The sequence below is a fragment of the Bombina bombina genome, chromosome 6 (assembly GCF_027579735.1).
Source record: "Bombina bombina isolate aBomBom1 chromosome 6, aBomBom1.pri, whole genome shotgun sequence".
Lineage (NCBI taxonomy): Eukaryota > Metazoa > Chordata > Amphibia > Anura > Bombinatoridae > Bombina > Bombina bombina.
The window spans coordinates 74,902,906-74,923,692 of NC_069504.1; the positions used below are offsets into that span (position 1 = coordinate 74,902,906).

Genomic DNA, 20,787 nt, shown 5'->3' on the forward strand with positions numbered 1-20,787 from the left:
GTTAGATCCATGTCTTTAGCTATTTTGGCTAGAATCTTGGAATGCTGATATGACATCTAAGTCTAGGTTACTATCTCTTTCTTTCCAAGGTAATAATTTTTTTGGTTCTCAGTTGGATTCTATTATTTCAACTGTTACTGGGGGAAAGAGAGTTTTTTTGCCTCAGGATAAAAAACCTAAGGGTAAATCTAAGGCTTCTAACCGTTTTCGTTCCTTTTGTCAAAATAAGATACAAAAATCTAATCCTTCCCCCAAGGATCTGTTTCCAATTGGAAGCCTTCCTCAAATTGGAATAAATCCAAGCCATTAAAGAAACCAAAGTCAGCCCCTAAGTCCACATGAAGGTGCGGCCCTCATTCCATCCCAGCTGGTAGGGGGCAGATTAAGGTTTTTCAAGGATGTTTGGATAAATTCTGTCCAAAATCAGTGGATTCAGAGCATTGTCTCTCAGAGTAAGACCTCCTGAGAGAAGATTTTTTCTCTCACGTATCCCAGCAAATCCAGTAAAAGCTCAGGCTTTCCTGAAGTGTGTTTCAGACCTGGAGTTTTCGGGGGTAATCATGCCAGTTCCTTTTTAGGAACAAGGTATGGGGTTTTATTCAAATCTATTCATTGTCCCAAAGAAGGAAAATTCATTCAAACCAGTTCTGAATGTTGAATCGTTATGTAAGAGTACCAACTCTCAAGATGGTGACTATAAGGACTATTCTGCCTTTTGTTCAGCAAGGACATTATATGCCCACAATAGACTTGCAGGATGCATACCTTCATATTCCGATTCATCCAGATCATTATCAGTTCCTGAGATTCTCTTTCCAGACAAGCATTACCAATTTGTTGCTCTTCCATTTGGCCTAACAACAGCTCCAAGAATCTTTTCAAAGGTTATCGGTGCCCTGCTCTCTGTAGCCAGAGAGCAGGGTATTGCGGTGTTTCCTTATTTGGACGATATCTTGGTACTAGCTCAGTCTTTACGTACTGCAGAATCTCACACCAATCAACTAGTGTTGTTTCTTCGAAAACATGGTTGGAGGATCAATTTACCAAAAAGTTTCTTGATTCCTCAGACTAGGGTCACCTTTTAAGGTTTCCAGATAGATTCAGTGTCCATGACTCTGTCTCTAACAGACAAGAGACGTTTGAAGTTGGTTGCAACTTGTCGGCACCTTCAGTCTCAGTTATTCCCTTCAGTGGCTATGTGCATGGAAGTTTTAGGCCTCATGACTGCAGCATCGGACGCGATTCCTTTTGCTCGTTTTCACATGAGACCTCTCCAGCTTTGTATGCTGAATCAATGGTGCAGGGATTATACAAAGATATCACAATTAATATCTTTAAATCCCAATGTTCGACACTCTCTGACGTGGTGGTTAAATCACCAGCGTTTAGTTCAAGGGGCTTCTATTGTTTGGCCAACCTGGACTGTGATCTCTACAGATGCAAGTCTTTCAGGTTGGGGAGCTGTTTGGGGATCTCTGACAGCACAAGGGGTTTGGAAATCTCAAGAGGTAAGATTACCAATCAATATTTTAGAACTCCGTGCAATTTTCAGAGCTCTTCAGTTTTGGCCTCTGTTAAAGAGAGAACCGTTCATTTGTTTTCAGACAGACAATATCACAACTGTGGCATATGTTAATCATCAGGGTGGGACTCACAGTCTCCAAGCTATGAAAGAAGTATCTCGGATACTTGCTTGGGCGGAATCCAGCTCCTGTCTAATCTCTGCGGTGCATATCCCAGGTGTAGACAATTGGGAGGCGGATTATCTCAGCCATCAGACTTTACATCCGGGGGAGTGGTCCCTCCATGCAGATGTGTTTTCTCAGATTGTTCAGATGTGGGGTCTTACAGAGATAGATCTGATGGCCTCTCATCTAAACAAGAAACTTCCCAGATACCTGTCCAGGTCCAGGGATGTTCAGGCGGAAGCAGTGGATGCGCTGACAGTTCGTTGGTGTTATCAACCTGCTTATATTTTCCTTCCTCTAGTTCTTCTTCCGAGAGTGATCTCCAAAATCATCATGGAACAATCGTTTGTGTTGCTGGTGGCTCCAGCATGGTCTCACAGGTTTTGGTATGCGGATCTTGTTCGGATGTCCAGTTGCCAACCTTGGCCACTTCCGTTAAGGCCGGACCTACTGTCTCAAGGTCAGTTTTTCCATCAGGATCTCAAATCATTAAATTTGAAGGTATGGAAATTGAACGCTTAGTGCTAAGTCATAGAGGTTTCTCTGACTCAGTGATTAATACTATGTTACAAGCTTGTAAATCTGTCTCTAGAAAGATTTATTATCGAGTTTGGAAGACTTACATTTCATGGTGTTCTTCTCTTAAATTATCTTGGCATTCTTTTAGAATTCCTAGAATTTTACAGTTTTTTCAGGATGGTTTAGATAAGGGTTTGTCTGCAAGTTCCTTGAAGGGACAAATCTCTGCTCTTTCACAGAAAGATTGCTAAACTTCCTGATATTCATTGTTTTGTACAGGCTTTAGTTTGTATTAAGCCTGTCATTAAATCAATTTCTCCTCCTTGGAGTCTTAACTTGGTTTTGAGGGAGTTACAGGCTCCTCCATTTGAGCCTATGCCTTCTTTGGACATTAAACTACTTTCTTGGAAAGTGTTGTTCCTTTTGGCCATCTCTTCTGCCAGAAGAGTTTCTGAGCTATCTGCTCTTTCTTGTGAATCTCCTTTTTTGATTTTTCATCAGGATAAGTCGGTTTTGTGGACTTCACTTTTTTTACCTAAAGTTGTGAATTCTAACAACATTAGTAGAGAAATTGTTGTCCCTTCCTTGTGTCCTAATCCTAAGAATGCTTTGGAAAGATCCTTACATTCTTTGGATGTGGTAAGAGCTTTGAAATATTATGTTGAAGCTACTAAAGATTTCAGGAAGACTTCTAGTCTATTTGTTATATTTACTGGTCCTAGGAAAGGTCAGAAGGCTTCTGCTATTTCCTTGGCTTCTTGGTTAAAGCTTTTGATTCTTCAAGCTTATTTAGAGTCGGGTCAGGCCCCGCCTCAGAGAATTACAGCTTATTCTACTAGATCAGTCTCCACTTTGTGGGCTTTTAAGAATGAAGCGTCAGTTGATCAAATTTGCAGAGCGGCAACTTGGTCTTCTTTACATACATTTACTAAATTCTACCATTTTGATGTATTTGCTTCTTCAGAAGCAGTTTTTGGTAGAAAAGTTCTTCAGGCAGCTGTTTCAATTTGATTCTTCTGCTGATGTTTTAAGTTTTTTCTATCATTTAAAGAATAAACTTATATTTTGGGTTATGGATTATTTTTTCAGCGGATTATGGCTGTTGTTTATTTTTATCCCTCCCTCTCTATTGACTCTTGTGTGGAGTTCCACATCTTGGGTATTGATATCCCATACGTCACTAGCTCATGGACTCTTGCCAATTACATGAAAGAAAACATAATTTATGTAAGAATTTACCTGATAAATTCATTTCTTTCATATTGGCAAGAGTCCATGAGGCCCACCCTTTTTATGGTGGTTATGATTTTTATGTATAAAGCACAATTATTTCCAAATTCCTTTGTTGATGCTTTTTACTCCCTTTCTTCATCACCCACTTCTTGGCTATTCGTTAAATTGAATTGTGGGTGTGGTGAGGGGTGTATTTATAGGCATTTTGAGGTTAGGGAAACTTTGCCCCTCCTGGTAGGATTGGATATCCCATACGTCACTAGGTCATGGACTCTTGCCAATATGAAAGAAATTAATTTATCAGGTAAATACTTACATAAATTATGTTTTTTCAGAGAGGCTTACTATCTCTCCTTTGTTTTTCATCCTACCCAAAATAAATCCTGATCTGCCTTGACTCACTGCTGCAACTACAATCCACGTGACAAGATACCTCAAACCTTATGCCTCTGCTCCCTCAACCTGTATACTGTAAGCTCTCTACAGGGCTCAGTAGAAGTTAGCCGCAGTTACTTTTATTTACTCACTTAATGTTTCACTTGTAATTTTTCAGCAGGATGATTTTTGCTGTAGAATTATGAGGCAATTTTACAGATTTTTAACTGGGAGCCCTAATACATCATATATAGACGGCAGGATTTATTTCTTAACTTATGTAAGCCTTTGAGTTTCAGTTGTTATTGGACATTAATATAGCACTGCCTAATATTTTTGAAACGCAGTTTGGAATAATATTTACTTTTGGAACCTAGTATATTTTAAGTGTGCCTGCCTATAATCTCGGCATCTTTAAGGAGATGCCTTTTTATTTAAATCTAATATCACTTAGGTTTAAGTTAGTCTATTTTTAGTTAAAATATCACCAATTAACTCCTTCTAATCCCCCCCCCCCTCTAATTCTACCCTGGTTCGTAACTTTTCAATCACTGTTGGTGACACCACTATCTCCCAATCACCCCAAGTCCGCTGCCTAGGAGTTACACTTGACTCCAATCTGTCCTTCATACCCCACATCCAATTGCTCTCTTCCTCCTGTCGCAAACCACCTACGCAATATCTCCAAAATTCGTCCATTTCTTAATGCTGAAACTACTAAAAGGCTAATCCACTCCCTGGTAATCTCCCGACTTGACTACTGTAATAACCTACTAACTGGCCTCCCTCTCTCCCGCCTCTCCCCATCCTAAATCCTCTGCTAGGCTAATCCACCTCTCCCGACGCTCTGTATCTGCTGCACCTCTCTGCGAGTCCCTTCACTGGCTACCCATCCACAGTAGAATTAAATTCAAAATTCTCATCCTGTCCTACAAAGCCCTTACCAACGCAGCCCCCCCCCTACCTGTCCTCATTCATCAACAAATATACTCCAGCCCGCCCCCTAAGATCCAACAATGACCTCCTCCTTGCATCTTCTACCATCACCTCCTCCCATGCTAGGCTACAGGACTTCTCTTGTGCTGCACCAACCATCTGGAATACACTTCCTAGAGCTGTCAGACTCTCCCCTAACCTTTCCTCCTTTAAACGCTCCCTAAAGACCTTTCTGTTCATGGAAGCTTATCTTCAAATCAGTAACAAATTAATACCAATTGCCTAATAGCTGCCCTCATCTAACTCTACACTAACATCATTCTAACCTTTGCAGTCCCCACCTCCTGTTTCTCACCCTCCTACCCATCTAGATTGTAAGTTCCCACGGGAACAGGGCCCTCAATTCCCCCTGTATTTGTGGGTCAAACTTTGTCTGGTGTCTTTTATATTGTACTGTACTTTTTTATTTTTGAGAAATTAACATATGAGGAGAGGCTAACCAAACTGGGTCTGTTCTCTTTAGAAAAAAGGCGCTTGAGAGGTGACATGATTACTTTATATAAATATATTCAAGGCCCATATACAGAGATGGCAGAAGCTCTTTTTATTCCAAGAAAATTGTTTCTGACAAGAGGTCATAATTTAAGGTTGGAGGAAAGGAGATTTAATCTCCTGCAACGGAAACGTTTTTTCACTGTAAGAGCAATAAAATTGTGGAACTCATTACCAAAGGAGGTAGTGAATGCCAATACCATAGATACATTTAAAAATAGTCTGGATAAATTTCTGTATATAAACAAAATTCATGGATATTATTGCTAGTATTAAATGGGTCACATTTTAACCTCTTAAGGACATATGACGGAATTTTTCCGTCATAAAACAATTGAGCAAACTGAAAGCTGTGTCCTTAAAGGGTTAATGGGGTTATTTAAGTTTAACTGGAGCTTTTTGTAAGTATTTTAGATTTGTATAGGTTGAACTCGATGGACTGCAGTCTTTTTTCAACCTTATCTACTATGTTACTATGTTACCCATGAACAGCGCTGCGGAATCGGTTGGCTCTTTATAAATACAGAATAATAATTATAATAATAATATAAAATGAAACTATAGGTGTGTGTGTACATATGTGTTTATATGAGTATATTTGTCTGTAATTACATATAAATACATATATACACATATAAATACAAATGTACACACATCTTTATACATATATATGTATGTATCTGTGAGGATTCCAGTCCAGCTTTTCCTTCCTACCTTTGATTTCCTGTTCACCTGGTTACTCCCCTATTTAAAGGGACATTAAACACTAAATAAATGCTAGATAGAATGATGCATTCAAAGAAAAGATTAGTCCATGACTAACATGTAGATGTTTCATTAGTTGTTTAAAAAGTGACAAAATAAGTGTAAAGTTTTAGTGTCTATAAAACACTGGGAGCTGCCATGTTGTAACTTGTGTTACCTTCTCTGCTGTGGCCAATTAGGGGACAGTTATAATAGGTCATTAGAGTGTGCAGCCAATGGTTGTACTGGATTTAACAGTGTTCTGCACTTCCATTTCTAACAGGAACTGAAAAGCTCACCATTTCAGAATGGAATTACAGGCAAATAGGACAAAATAAATAATGAAAGTATATTGCAGAGTTGTTTTATTATATACATTAGATTTACTTGTCCTATAAGTTAATAAATCTACAAGAAGCTACCTATCCTAACTCTCAGTTGCAACTTCATATACAAGTATAGCAGCTATCTGAATTTCATTTCTATAAAAGTCACTAAGTAAACCTAGGCTATAAAAAAGATAGTTCAGCATTCAAGGTGATACATATTACACATTTTGTCTGCTAGGTCAGCAGTTGAGATCCTAATCTCTGTTGCTATCTACATAGCCTGACAGTATCTCTATGTTAAAGCCCTTTGCCTGATTTATTTTTCTAACACCTAAGACCTCATATCTTTGAACCCTTATAACTTTTTTTGTGCATTATATATTATTTTTTTATAAGAATTTTTATTAGATAGTGTTATTATGAGTGTAAGTGTACTTTGCAATGTATTTTTAATGTGACACTTTTTTTTGTTTCAAGAAAGAGTTAACCAGAGCTCTGAGGATTCACTAACCTGAGGAGCGAAAAACCTGATATGCGAAAACATGCTTGCGCGTAACTGTTAGTGCTCCACTCATAATTTAGCCCAAAATTGTTTAGATTTACCACCAATACTAGTAACAAGTATTTGGAACAATGCCTCCTATATCTTATACAGTGCAGAACAAAAATCTGTTTGCTTAAAACCAGTCATAATGTTTACTGTTTTACAGATTTTATCTGGAGCCAAGAAGAACCACAGAATATGGGTCCCTGGACTTTTATTGCACCCAGGATTGAAAAACAATTGGGCTATAAGGTAAAGTTGTTTTCTTTTTAATTATCTCTATGCTGTGGTTACGTTTCAGTATTTGTTTTATTGTGCCAACTAAACACCATGCTCAATACATATAGGATATAACTTGCCCACTCTCGTTAACTTTAAAGTGATATGAAACACTTTTTTTTTTCTTTTGTGATTCAGATAGAGCAGGCAATTTTAAGCAATTTTCTAATTTACTCCTATTATCATTTTTTTCTTCTTTCTATTTGTATCTTTATTTGAAAAAGCAGAAATGTAAGCTTAGGAGTTGGCCCATTTTTGGTTCAACACCTGGGTAGCGCTTGCAGATTGGTGGCTTAAAAAGTGCAAACAATTATTTTTTGTTTTGCTTATATGTACCTGATAAACAACATCATGGGAGTAATTATAACCTTTAGTATTGAGGGAATTAAGTTCTCATGCCCCTCTAGATGACATTTTGTCTCTTTTCTTTCAACTTGTGTCTGTCCATCTGCCAGGTGATTGTTATTACAATATAAAATAACCCATAGCCCTAAATACTTTTACCACCCCTCACCATAGACACAGATAATAAGACAATATTTCATGCTTCGGGCAACCATATTGCCATTTTCCTCATTCAGAAGAGGATTGTCTGGTATTTCGGGGCTGGACTGACCTTGTTAGGCGGAATCAGACTGATGTACTTCAGGAAAGTTCTCCTCTGTGATAGACACAATTGGGCCAAAAAAGGCTGCTCCCAGGTGGTGACTCTAGAGAACAAGCCGCTGAGTTGTTCGTTCCTGGTTTAGCACTTCTCTTTCTTGTATATCACTGGTTTTCAAACCTGTCCTCAAGCCTCTGTAACAGGTCAGGTTTGCAGTATTACCTTGGGTGAGAGCAGATAAAATAACCATGGTTACTAATCAGCTGATTATTTCCCTTTTCCAGTTCAGATATCCTCAAAATGTGGCCTGTTAGGGAGCCCTGGGGACAGGTTTGAAAACCAGTGTTGTATATGTATATTGGCCTGGAATACCTTTCTAAAAGCATGCAAGAACATGAAACACACCTGTATTCTTGACGCAAATCTACAAACAAAAGAGAGGGTGCGCATCATTCAGCCTTTTTCAAGATCACATCTTATATTGTATGTAGAAGTATCAGATTTTAAACGTTTATTGCAATACCACTGGTGGTTCATTTATATATTGTTATTTATATATTATGTTTTGACATCCTTTTAGTTGCTTAGATTTTAAATAAAATTGTTAAAAACTTTTTAATAAGACAAATTGTATGAGCATTGTTGTGTGATAGGTATAGCAGACTCTTGCAGGAGCACCCTCTATTTCTCCAACATAGGTGTGTCCGGTCCACGGCGTCATCCTTACTTGTGGGATATTCTCTTCCCCAACAGGAAATGGCAAAGAGCCCAGCAAAGCTGGTCACATGATCCCTCCTAGGCTCCGCCTACCCCAGTCATTCTCTTTGCCGTTGTACAGGCAACATCTCCACGGAGATGGCTTAGAGTTTTTTAGTGTTTAACTGTAGTTTTTATTATTCAATCAAGAGTTTGTTATTTTGAAATAGTGCTGGCATGTACTATTTACTCAGAAACAGAAAAGAGATGAAGATTTCTGTTTGTATGAGGAAAATGATTTTAGCAACCGTCACTAAAATCCATGGCTGTTCCACACAGGACTGTTGAGAGCAATTAACTTCAGTTGGGGGAACAGTGAGCAGTCTCTTGCTGCTTGAGGTATGACACATTCTAACAAGACAATGTAATGCTGGAAGCTGTCATTTTCCCTATGGGATCCGGTAAGCCATGTTTATTACGATTGTAAATAAGGGCTTCACAAGGGCTTATTAAGACTGTAGACTTTTTCTGGGCTAAATCGATTCATTATTAACACATATTTAGCCTTGAGGAATCATTTTATCTGGGTATTTTGATATAATAATATCGGCAGGCACTGTTTTAGACACCTTATTCTTAGGGGCTTTCCCAAAGCATAGGCAGAGCCTCATTTTCGCGCCGGTGTGGCGCACTTGTTTTTGAGAGGCATGGCATGCAGTCGCATGTGAGAGGAGCTCTGATACTTAGAAAAGGCTTTCTGAAGGCGTCATTTGGTATCGTATTCCCCTTTGGGCTTGGTTGGGTCTCAGCAAAGCAGATACCAGAGACTGTAAGGGGGGTTAAAGTTCAAAACGGCTCCGGTTCCGTTATTTTAAGGGTTAAAGCTTCCAAATTTGGTGTGCAATACTTTTAAGGCTTTAAGACACTGTGGTGAAAATTTGGTGAATTTTGAACAATTCCTTCATGTTTTTTTCGCAATTGCAGTAATAAAGTGTGTTCAGTTTAAAATTTAAAGTGACAGTAACGGTTTTATTTTAAAACGTTTTTTGTACTTTGTTATCAAGTTTATGCCTGTTTAACATGTCTGAACTACCAGATAGACTGTGTTCTGAATGTGGGGAAGCCAGAATTCCTATTCATTTAAATAAATGTGATTTATGTGACAATGACAATGATGCCCAAGATGATTCCTCAAGTGAGGGGAGTAAGCATGGTACTGCATCATTCCCTCCTTCGTCTACACGAGTCTTGCCCACTCAGGAGGCCCCTAGTACATCTAGCGCGCCAATACTCCTTACTATGCAACAATTAACGGCTGTAATGGATAATTCTGTCAAAAACATTTTAGCCAAAATGAACACTTATCAGCGTAAGCGCGATTGCTCTGTTTTAGATACTGAAGAGCATGACGACGCTGATAATAATATTTCTGAAGGGCCCCTAACCCAGTCTGATGGGGCCAGGGAGGTTTTGTCTGAGGGAGAAATTACTGATTCAGGGAACATTTCTCAACAAGCTGAACCTGATGTGATTGCATTTAAATTTAAGTTGGAACATCTCCGCATTCTGCTTAAGGAGGTATTATCCACTCTGGATGATTGTGACAAGTTGGTCATCCCAGAGAAACTATGTAAAATGGACAAGTTCCTAGAGGTGCCGGGGCTCCCAGAAGCTTTTCCTATACCCAAGGCGGGTGGCGGACATTGTTAATAAAGAATGGGAAAAGGCCCGGTATTCCTTTCGTCCCTCCCCCCATATTTAAAAAATTGTTTCCTATGGTCGACCCCAGAAAGGACTTATGGCAGACAGTCCCCAAGGTCGAGGGAGCGGTTTCCACTTTAAACAAACGCACCACTATACCCATAGAGGATAGTTGTGCTTTCAAAGATCCTATGGATAAAAAATTAGAAGGTTTGCTTAAGAAAATGTTTGTTCAGCAGGGTTACCTTCTACAACCTATTTCATGCATTGTCCCTGTCGCTACAGCCGCATGTTTCTGGTTCGATGAGCTGATAAAGGCGGTCGATAGTGATTCTCCTCCTTATGAGGAGATTATGGACAGAATCAATGCTCTCAAATTGGCTAATTCTTTCACCCTAGACGCCACTTTGCAATTGGCTAGGTTAGCGGCTAAGAATTCACGGTTTGCTATTGTGGCGCGCAGAGCGCTTTGGTTGAAATCTTGGTCGGCTGATGCGTCTTCCAAGAACAAACTACTTAACATTCCTTTCAAGGGGAAAACGCTGTTTGGCCCTGACTTGAAAGAGATTATCTCTGATATCACTGGGGGTAAGGGCCACGCCCTTCCTCAGGATCGGCCTTTCAAGGCCAAAAATAAACCTAATTTTCGTCCCTTTCGTAGAAACGGACCAACCCAAAGTGCTACGTCCTCTAAGCAAGAGGGTAATACTTCTCAAGCCAAGCCAGCTTGGAGACCAATGCAAGGCTGGAACAAGGGAAAGCAGGCCAAGAAACCTGCCACTGCTACCAAGACAGCATGAAATGTTGGCCCCCGATCCGGGACCGGATCTGGTGGGGGGCAGACTCTCTCTCTTCGCTCAGGCTTGGGCAAGAGATGTTCTGGATCCTTGGGCGCTAGAAATTGTCTCCCAAGGTTATCTTCTGGAATTCAAGGCACTTCCCCCAAGGGGGAGGTTCCACAGGTCTCAGTTGTCTTCAGACCACATAAAAAGACAGGCATTCTTACATTGTGTAGAAGACCTGTTAAAAATGGGAGTGATTCATCCTGTTCCATTAAGAGAACAAGGGATGGGGTTCTACTCCAATCTGTTCATAGTTCCCAAAAAAGAGGGAACGTTCAGACCAATCTTAGATCTCAAGATCTTAAACAAGTTTCTCCAACATAGGTGTGTCCGGTCCACGGCGTCATCCTTACTTGTGGGATATTCTCTTCCCCAACAGGAAATGGCAAAGAGCCCAGCAAAGCTGGTCACATGATCCCTCCTAGGCTCCGCCTACCCCAGTCATTCTCTTTGCCGTTGTACAGGCAACATCTCCACGGAGATGGCTTAGAGTTTTTTAGTGTTTAACTGTAGTTTTTATTATTCAATCAAGAGTTTGTTATTTTGAAATAGTGCTGGTATGTACTATTTACTCAGAAACAGAAAAGAGATGAAGATTTCTGTTTGTATGAGGAAAATGATTTTAGCAACCGTAACTAAAATCCATGGCTGTTCCACACAGGACTGTTGAGAGCAATTAACTTCAGTTGGGGGAACAGTGTGCAGTCTCTTGCTGCTTGAGGTATGACACATTCTAACAAGACGATGTAATGCTGGAAGCTGTCATTTTCCCTATGGGATCCGGTAAGCCATGTTTATTACGATCGTAAATAAGGGCTTCACAAGGGCTTATTAAGACTGTAGACTTTTTCTGGCTAAATCGATTCATTATTAACACATATTTAGCCTTGAGGAATCATTTTATCTGGGTATTTTGATATAATAATATCGGCAGGCACTGTATTAGACACCTTATTCCTTAGGGGCTTTCCCAAAGCATAAGCAGAGCCTCATTTTCGCGCCGGTGTGGCGCACTTGTTTTTGAGAGGCATGGCATGCAGTCGCATGTGAGAGGAGCTCTGATACTTAGAAAAGACTTTCTGAAGGCGTCATTTGGTATCGTATTCCCCTTTGGGCTTGGTTGGGTCTCAGCAAAGCAGATACCAGGGACTGTAAAGGGGTTAAAGTTTAAAACGGCTCCGGTTCCGTTATTTTAAGGGTTAAAGCTTCCAAATTTGCACAATTCCTTCATGTTTTTTCGCAATTGCAGTAATAAAGTGTGTTCAGTTTAAAATTTAAAGTGACAGTAGCGGTTTTATTTTAAAACGTTTTTGTACTTTGTTATCAAGTTTATGCCTGTTTAACATGTCTGAACTACCAGATAGACTGTGTTCTGAATGTGGGGAAGCCAGAATTCCTATTCATTTAAATAAATGTGATTTATGTGATAATGACAATGATGCCCAAGATGATTCCTCAAGTGAGGGGAGTAAGCATGGTACTGCATCATTCCCTCCTTCGTCTACACGAGTCTTGCCCACTCAGGAGGCCCCTAGTACATCTAGCGCGCCAATACTCCTTACTATGCAACAATTAACGGCTGTAATGGATAATTCTGTCAAAAACATTTTAGCCAAAATGAACACTTGTCAGCGTAAGCGCGGCTGCTCTGTTTTAGATACTGAAGAGCATGGCAACGCTGATACTAATATCTCTGAAGGGCCCCTAACCCAGTCTGATGGGGCCAGGGAGGTTTGTCTGAGGGAAAAATTACTGATTCAGGGAACATTTCTCAACAGGCTGAACCTGATGTGATTGCATTTAAATTTAAGTTGGAACATCTCCGCATTCTGCTTAAGGAGGTATTATCCACTCTGGATGATTGTGACAAGTTGGTCATCCCAGAGAAACTATGTAAAATGGACAAGTTCCTAGAGGTGCCGGGGCTCCCAGAAGCTTTTCCTATACCCAAGCGGGTGGCGGACATTGTTAATAAAGAATGGGAAAGGCCCGGTATTCCTTTCGTCCCTCCCCCCATATTTAAAAAATTGTTTCCTATGGTCGACCCCAGAAAGGACTTATGGCAGACAGTCCCCAAGGTCGAGGGAGCGGTTTCCACTTTAAACAAACGCACCACTATACCCATAGAGGATAGTTGTGCTTTCAAAGATCCTATGGATAAAAAATTAGAAGGTTTGCTTAAAAAGATGTTTGTTCAGCAGGGTTACCTTCTACAACCAATTTCATGCATTGTCCCTGTCGCTACAGCCGCATGTTTCTGGTTCGATGAGCTGATAAAGGCGGTCGATAGTGATTCTCCTCCTTATGAGGAGATTATGGACAGTATCAATGCTCTCAAATTGGCTAATTCTTTCACCCTAGACGCCACTTTGCAATTGGCTAGGTTAGCGGCTAAGAATTCTGGGTTTGCTATTGTGGCGCGCAGAGCGCTTTGGTTGAAATCTTGGTCGGCTGATGCGTCTTCCAAGAACAAGCTACTTAACATTCCTTTCAAGGGAAAACGCTGTTTGGCCCTGACTTGAAAGAGATTATCTCTGATATCACTGGGGGTAAGGGCCACGCCCTTCCTCAGGATCGGCCTTTCAAGGCAAAAAATAAACCTAATTTTCGTCCCTTTCGTAGAAACGGACCAGCCCAAGGTGCTACGTCCTCTAAGCAAGAGGGTAATACTTCTCAAGCCAAGCCAGCTTGGAGACCAATGCAAGGCTGGAACAAGGGAAAGCAGGCCAAGAAACCTGCCACTGCTACCAAGACTGCATGAAATGTTGGCCCCCGATCCGGGACCGGATCTGGTGGGGGGCAGACTCTCTCTCTTCGCTCAGGCTTGGGCAAGAGATGTTCTGGATCCTTGGGCGCTAGAAATAGTCTCCCAAGGTTATCTTCTGGAATTCAAGGGACTTCCCCCAAGGGGGAGGTTCCACAGGTCTCAGTTGTCTTCAGACCACATAAAAAGACAGGCATTCTTACATTGTGTAGAAGACCTGTTAAAAATGGGAGTGATTCATCCTGTTCCATTAAGAGAACAAGGGATGGGGTTCTACTCCAATCTGTTCATAGTTCAGACCAATCTTAGATCTCAAGATCTTAAACAAGTTTCTCAAGGTTCCATCGTTCAAGATGGAAACCATTCGAACTATTCTTCCTTCCATCCAGGAAGGTCAATTCATGACCACGGTGGATTTAAAGGATGCGTATCTACATATTCCTATCCACAAGGAACATCATCGGTTCCTAAGGTTCGCATTCCTGGACAAACATTACCAGTTCGTGGCGCTTCCTTTCGGATTAGCCACTGCTCCAAGGATTTTCACAAAGGTACTAGGGTCCCTTCTAGCTGTGCTAAGACCAAGGGGCATTGCTGTAGTACCTTACTTGGACGACATTCTGATTCAAGCGTCGTCCCTTCCTCAAGCAAAGGCCTCACACGGACATCGTCCTGGCCTTTCTCAGATCTCACGGATGGAAAGTGAACGTGGAAAAGAGTTCTCTATCCCCGTCAACAAGGGTTCCCTTCTTGGGAACAATTATAGACTCCTTAGAAATGAGGATTTTTCTAACAGAGGCCAGAAAAACAAAACTTCTAGACTCTTGTCGGATACTTCATTCCGTTCCTCTTCCTTCCATAGCTCAGTGCATGGAAGTGATCGGGTTGATGGTAGCGGCAATGGACATAGTTCCTTTTGTGCGCATTCATCTAAGACCATTACAACTGTGCATGCTCAGTCAGTGGAATGGGGACTATACAGACTTGTCTCCGAAGATACAAGTAAATCAGAGGACCAGAGACTCACTCCGTTGGTGGCTGTCCCTGGACAACCTGTCACAAGGGATGACATTCCGCAGACCAGAGTGGGTCATTGTCACGACCGACGCCAGTCTGATGGACTGGGGCGCGGTCTGGGGATCCCTGAAAGCTCAGGGTCTTTGGTCTCGGGAAGAGTCTCTTCTACCGATAAATATTCTGGAACTGAGAGCGATATTCAATGCTCTCAAGGCTTGGCCTCAGCTAGCGGAGGCCAAGCTCATACGGTTTCAATCAGACAACATGACAACTGTTGCGTACATCAACCATCAGGGGGAACAAGGAGTTCCCTAGCGATGGAAGAAGTGACCAAAATCATTCTATGGGCGGAGTCTCACTCCTGCCACCTGTCTGCTATCCACATCCCAGGAGTGGAAAATTGGGAAGCGGATTTTCTGAGTCGTCAGACATTGCATCCGGGGGAGTGGGAACTTCATCCGGAAATTTTTGCCCAAGTCACTCAGCTGTGGGGCATTCCAGACATGGATCTGATGGCCTCTCGTCAGAACTTCAAAGTTCCTTGCTACGGGTCCAGATCCAGGGATCCCAAGGCGGCTCTAGTGGATGCACTAGTAGCACCTTGGACCTTCAAACTAGCTTATGTGTTCCCGCCATTTCCTCTCATCCCCAGGCTGGTAGCCAGGATCAATCAGGAGAGGGCGTCGGTGATCTTGATAGCTCCTGCGTGGCCACGCAGGACTTGGTATGCAGATCTGGTGAATATGTCATCGGCTCCACCTTGGAAGCTACCTTTGAGACGAGACCTTCTTGTTCAGGGTCCGTTCGAACATCCGAATCTGGTTTCACTCCAGCTGACTGCTTGGAGATTGAACGCTTGATTTTATCGAAGCGAGGATTCTCAGATTCTGTTATCGATACTCTTGTTCAGGCCAGAAAGCCTGTAACTAGAAAGATTTACCACAAAATTTGGAAAAAATATATCTGTTGGTGTGAATCTAAAGGATTCCCTTGGGACAAGGTTAAGATTCCTAGGATTCTATCCTTCCTTCAAGAAGGATTGGAAAAAGGATTATCTGCAAGTTCCCTGAAGGGACAGATTTCTGCCTTGTCGGTGTTACTTCACAAAAAACTGGCTGCTGTGCCAGATGTTCAAGCCTTTGTTCAGGCTCTGGTTAGAATTAAGCCTGTTTACAAACCTTTGACTCCTCCTTGGAGTCTCAATTTAGTTCTTTCAGTTCTTCAGGGGGTTCCGTTTGAACCCTTGCATTCCGTTGATATTAAATTATTATCTTGGAAAGTTTTGTTTTTAGTTGCAATTTCTTCTGCCAGAAGAGTTTCAGAATTATCTGCTCTGCAGTGTTCTCCTCCTTATCTGGTGTTCCATGCAGATAAGGTGGTTTTACGTACTAAACCTGGTTTTCTTCCAAAAGTTGTTTCTAACAAGAACATTAACCAGGAGATTATCGTACCTTCTCTGTGTCCGAAACCAGTTTCAAAGAAGGAACGTTTGTTGCACAATTTGGATGTTGTTCGCGCTCTAAAATTCTATTTAGATGCTACAAAGGATTTTAGACAAACATCTTCCTTGTTTGTTGTTTATTCCGGTAAAAGGAGAGGTCAAAAAGCAACTTCTACCTCTCTCTCTTTTTGGATTAAAAGCATCATCAGATTGGCTTACGAGACTGCCGGACGGCAGCCTCCTGAAAGAATCACAGCTCATTCCACTAGGGCTGTGGCTTCCACATGGGCCTTCAAGAACGAGGCTTCTGTTGATCAGATATGTAGGGCAGCGACTTGGTCTTCACTGCACACTTTTACCAAATTTTACAAGTTTGATACTTTTGCTTCTTCTGAGGCTATTTTTGGGAGAAAGGTTTTGCAAGCCGTGGTGCCTTCCATTTAGGTGACCTGATTTGCTCCCTCCCTTCATCCGTGTCCTAAAGCTTGGTATTGGTTCCCACAAGTAAGGATGACGCCGTGGACCGGACACACCTATGTTGGAGAAAACAGAATTTATGTTTACCTGATAAATTACTTTCTCCAACGGTGTGTCCGGTCCACGGCCCGCCCTGGTTTTTTTAATCAGGTCTGATAATTTATTTTCTTTAACTACAGTCACCACGGTACCATATGGTTTCTCCTATGCAAATATTCCTCCTTAACGTCGGTCGAATGACTGGGGTAGGCGGAGCCTAGGAGGGATCATGTGACCAGCTTTGCTGGGCTCTTTGCCATTTCCTGTTGGGGAAGAGAATATCCCACAAGTAAGGATGACGCCGTGGACCGGACACACCGTTGGAGAAAGTAATTTATCAGGTAAACATAAATTCTGTTTTCTCAAGGTTCCATCGTTCAAGATGGAAACCATTCGAACTATTCTTCCTTCCATTCAGGAAGGTCAATTCATGACCACGGTGGATTTAAAGGATGCGTATCTACATATTCCTATCCACAAGGAACATCATCGGTTCCTAAGGTTTGCATTCATGGACAAACATTACCAGTTCGTGGCGCTTCCTTTCGGATTAGCCACTGCTCCAAGGATTTTCACAAAGGTACTAGGGTCCCTTCTAGCTGTGCTAAGACCAAGGGGCATTGCTGTAGTACCTTACTTGGACGACATTCTGATTCAAGCGTCGTCCCTTCCTCAAGCAAAGGCTCACACGGACATTGTCCTGGCCTTTCTCAGATCTCACGGATGGAAAGTGAACGTGGAAAAGAGTTCTCTATCTCCGTCAACAAGGGTTCCCTTCTTGGGAACAATAATAGACTCCTTAGAAATGAGGATTTTCCTGACAGAGGCCAGAAAAACAAAACTTCTAGACTCTTGTCGGATACTTCATTCCGTTCCTCTTCCTTCCATAGCTCAGTGCATGGAAGTGATCGGGTTGATGGTAGCGGCAATGGACATAGTTCCTTTTGCACGCATTCATCTAAGACCATTACAACTGTGCATGCTCAGTCAGTGGAATGGGGACTATACAGACTTGTCTCCGAAGATACAAGTAAATCAGAGGACCAGAGACTCACTCCGTTGGTGGCTGTCCCTGGACAACCTGTCACGAGGGATGACATTCCGCAGACCAGAGTGGGTCATTGTCACGACCGACGCCAGTCTGATGGGCTGGGGCGCGGTCTGGGGATCCCTGAAAGCTCAGGGTCTTTGGTCTCGGGAAGAATCTCTTCTACCGATAAATATTCTGGAACTGAGAGCGATATTCAATGCTCTCAAGGCTTGGCCTCAGCTAGCGAGGGCCAAGTTCATACGGTTTCAATCAGACAACATGACAACGGTTGCGTACATCAACCATCAGGGGGGAACAAGGAGTTCCCTGGCGATGGAAGAAGTGACCAAAATCATTCTATGGGCGGAGTCTCACTCCTGCCACCTGTCTGCTATCCACATCCCAGGAGTGGAAAATTGGGAAGCGGATTTTCTGAGTCGTCAGACATTGCATCCGGGGGAGTGGGAACTCCATCCGGAAATCTTTGCCCAAGTCACTCAGCTGTGGGGCATTCCAGACATGGATCTGATGGCCTCTCGTCAGAACTTCAAAGTTCCTTGCTACGGGTCCAGATCCAAGGATCCCAAGGCGGCTCTAGTGGATGCACTAGTAGCACCTTGGACCTTCAAACTAGCTTATGTGTTCCCGCCGTTTCCTCTCATCCCCAGGCTGGTAGCCAGGATCAATCAGGAGAGGGCGTCGGTGATCTTGATAGCTCCTGCGTGGCCACGCAGGACTTGGTATGCAGATCTGGTGAATATGTCATCGGCTCCATCTTGGAAGCTACCTTTGAGACGAGACCTTCTTGTTCAGGGTCCGTTCGAACATCCGAATCTGGTTTCACTCCAGCTGACTGCTTGGAGATTGAACGCTTGATCTTATCGAAGCGAGGGTTCTCAGATCCTGTTATCGATACTCTTGTTCAGGCCAGAAAGCCTGTAACTAGAAAGATTTACCACAAAATTTGGAAAAAATATATCTGTTGGTGTGAATCTAAAGGATTCCCTTGGGACAAGGTTAAGATTCCTAGGATTCTATCCTTCCTTCAAGAAGGATTGGAAAAAGGTTTATCTGCAAGTTCCCTGAAGGGACAGATTTCTGCCTTGTCTGTGTTACTTCACAAAAAGCTGGCCGCTGTGCCAGATGTTCAAGCTTTTGTTCAGGCTCTGGTTAGAATTAAGCCTGTTTACAAACCTTTGACTCCTCCTTGGAGTCTCAATTTAGTTCTTTCAGTTCTTCAGGGGGTTCCGTTTGAACCCTTGCATTCCGTTGATATTAAGTTATTATCTTGGAAAGTTTTGTTTTTAGTTGCAATTTCTTCTGCTAGAAGAGTTTCAGAATTATCTGCTCTGCAGTGTTCTCCTCCTTATCTGGTGTTCCATGCAGATAAGGTGGTTTTACGTACTAAACCTGGTTTTCTTCCAAAAGTTGTTTCTAACAAAAAACATTAACCAGGAGATTATCGTACCTTCTCTGTGTCCGAAACCAGTTTCTAAGAAGGAACGTTTGTTGCACAATTTGGATGTTGTTCGCGCTCTAAAATTCTATTTAGATGCTACAAAGGATTTTAGACAAACATCTTCCTTGTTTGTTGTTTATTCCGGTAAAAGGAGAGGTCAAAAAGCAACTTCTACCTCTCTCTCTTTTTGGATTAAAAGCATCATCAGATTGGCTTACGAGACTGCCGGACGGCAGCCTCCCGAAAGAATCACAGCTCATTCCACTAGGGCTGTGGCTTCCACATGGGCCTTCAAGAACGAGGCTTCTGTTGATCAGATATGTAGGGCAGCGACTTGGTCTTCACTGCACACTTTTACCAAATTTTACAAGTTTGATACTTTTGCTTCTTCTGAGGCTATTTTTGGGAGAAAGGTTTTGCAAGCCGTGGTGCCTTCCATTTAGGTGACCTGATTTGCTCCCTCCCTTCATCCGTGTCCTAAAGCTTTGGTATTGGTTCCCACAAGTAAGGATGACGCCGTGGACCGGACACACCTATGTTGGAGAAAACAGAATTTATGTTTACCTGATAAATTACTTTCTCCAACGGTGTGTCCGGTCCACGGCCCGCCCTGGTTTTTTTAATCAGGTCTGATAATTTATTTTCTTTAACTACAGTCACCACGGTACCATATGGTTTCTCCTATGCAAATATTCCTCCTTAACGTCGGTCGAATGACTGGGGTAGGCGGAGCCTAGGAGGGATCATGTGACCAGCTTTGCTGGGCTCTTTGCCATTTCCTGTTGGGGAAGAGAATATCCCACAAGTAAGGATGACGCCGTGGACCGGACACACCGTTGGAGAAAGTAATTTATCAGGTAAACATAAATTCTGTTTTTGTTTCCACTTTCTGTTTAAAAAGGTTTGGGATAATCCTTTTTTTGTAGGGGGAGCTAAGCTATTCACTATCGGCTAGATTTAGAGTTTTCTCGGTAACGACCCGCGTAGCTAACGCTTTCTTTTTTTCCCCCCTCACCTTTTAAATACCGCTGGTATTTAGAGTTCACAGAATGGCTGCGTTAGGCTCCAAAAAGGGAGCGTAGAGCATAATTTACCGCCACTGCAACTCTCAATACCAGCGGTGCTTACGGAGGCGGCCAGCTTCAAAAACGTGCTCGTGCACGATTCCCCCATAGAAAACCATGGGGCAGTTTGAGCTGAAAAAAAACCTAACACCTGCAAAAAAGCAGCGTTCAGCTCCTAACGCAGCCCCATTGTTTCCTATGGGGAAACACTTCCTATGTCTGCACCTAACACCCTAACATGTACCCCGAGTCTAAACACCCCTAACCTTACACTTATTAACCCCTAATCTGCCGCCCCGGCTATCGCTGACCCCTAATCTGCCGCTCCGTACACCGCCGCAACCTACATTATCCCTATGTACCCCTAATCTGCTGCCCCTAACACCGCCGACCCCTATATTATATTTATTAACCCCTAATCTGCCGCCCCCAACGTCGCCTCCACCTACCTACA

The 20,787-nt window shown here is 42.3% G+C and overlaps 1 protein-coding gene across 1 annotated transcript in view; it reads left to right on the plus strand.

The window, feature by feature from the left end:
- Nucleotides 1-20,787, plus strand: part of DHTKD1 (dehydrogenase E1 and transketolase domain containing 1) — a 169,380-nt gene that overhangs the window by 121,891 nt on the left and 26,702 nt on the right. The window contains exon 16 of the mRNA XM_053716471.1: nucleotides 7,087-7,172. Within this exon, the coding sequence (XP_053572446.1) occupies nucleotides 7,087-7,172 (86 nt within the window). The remainder of the gene's footprint in view (nucleotides 1-7,086; nucleotides 7,173-20,787) is intronic.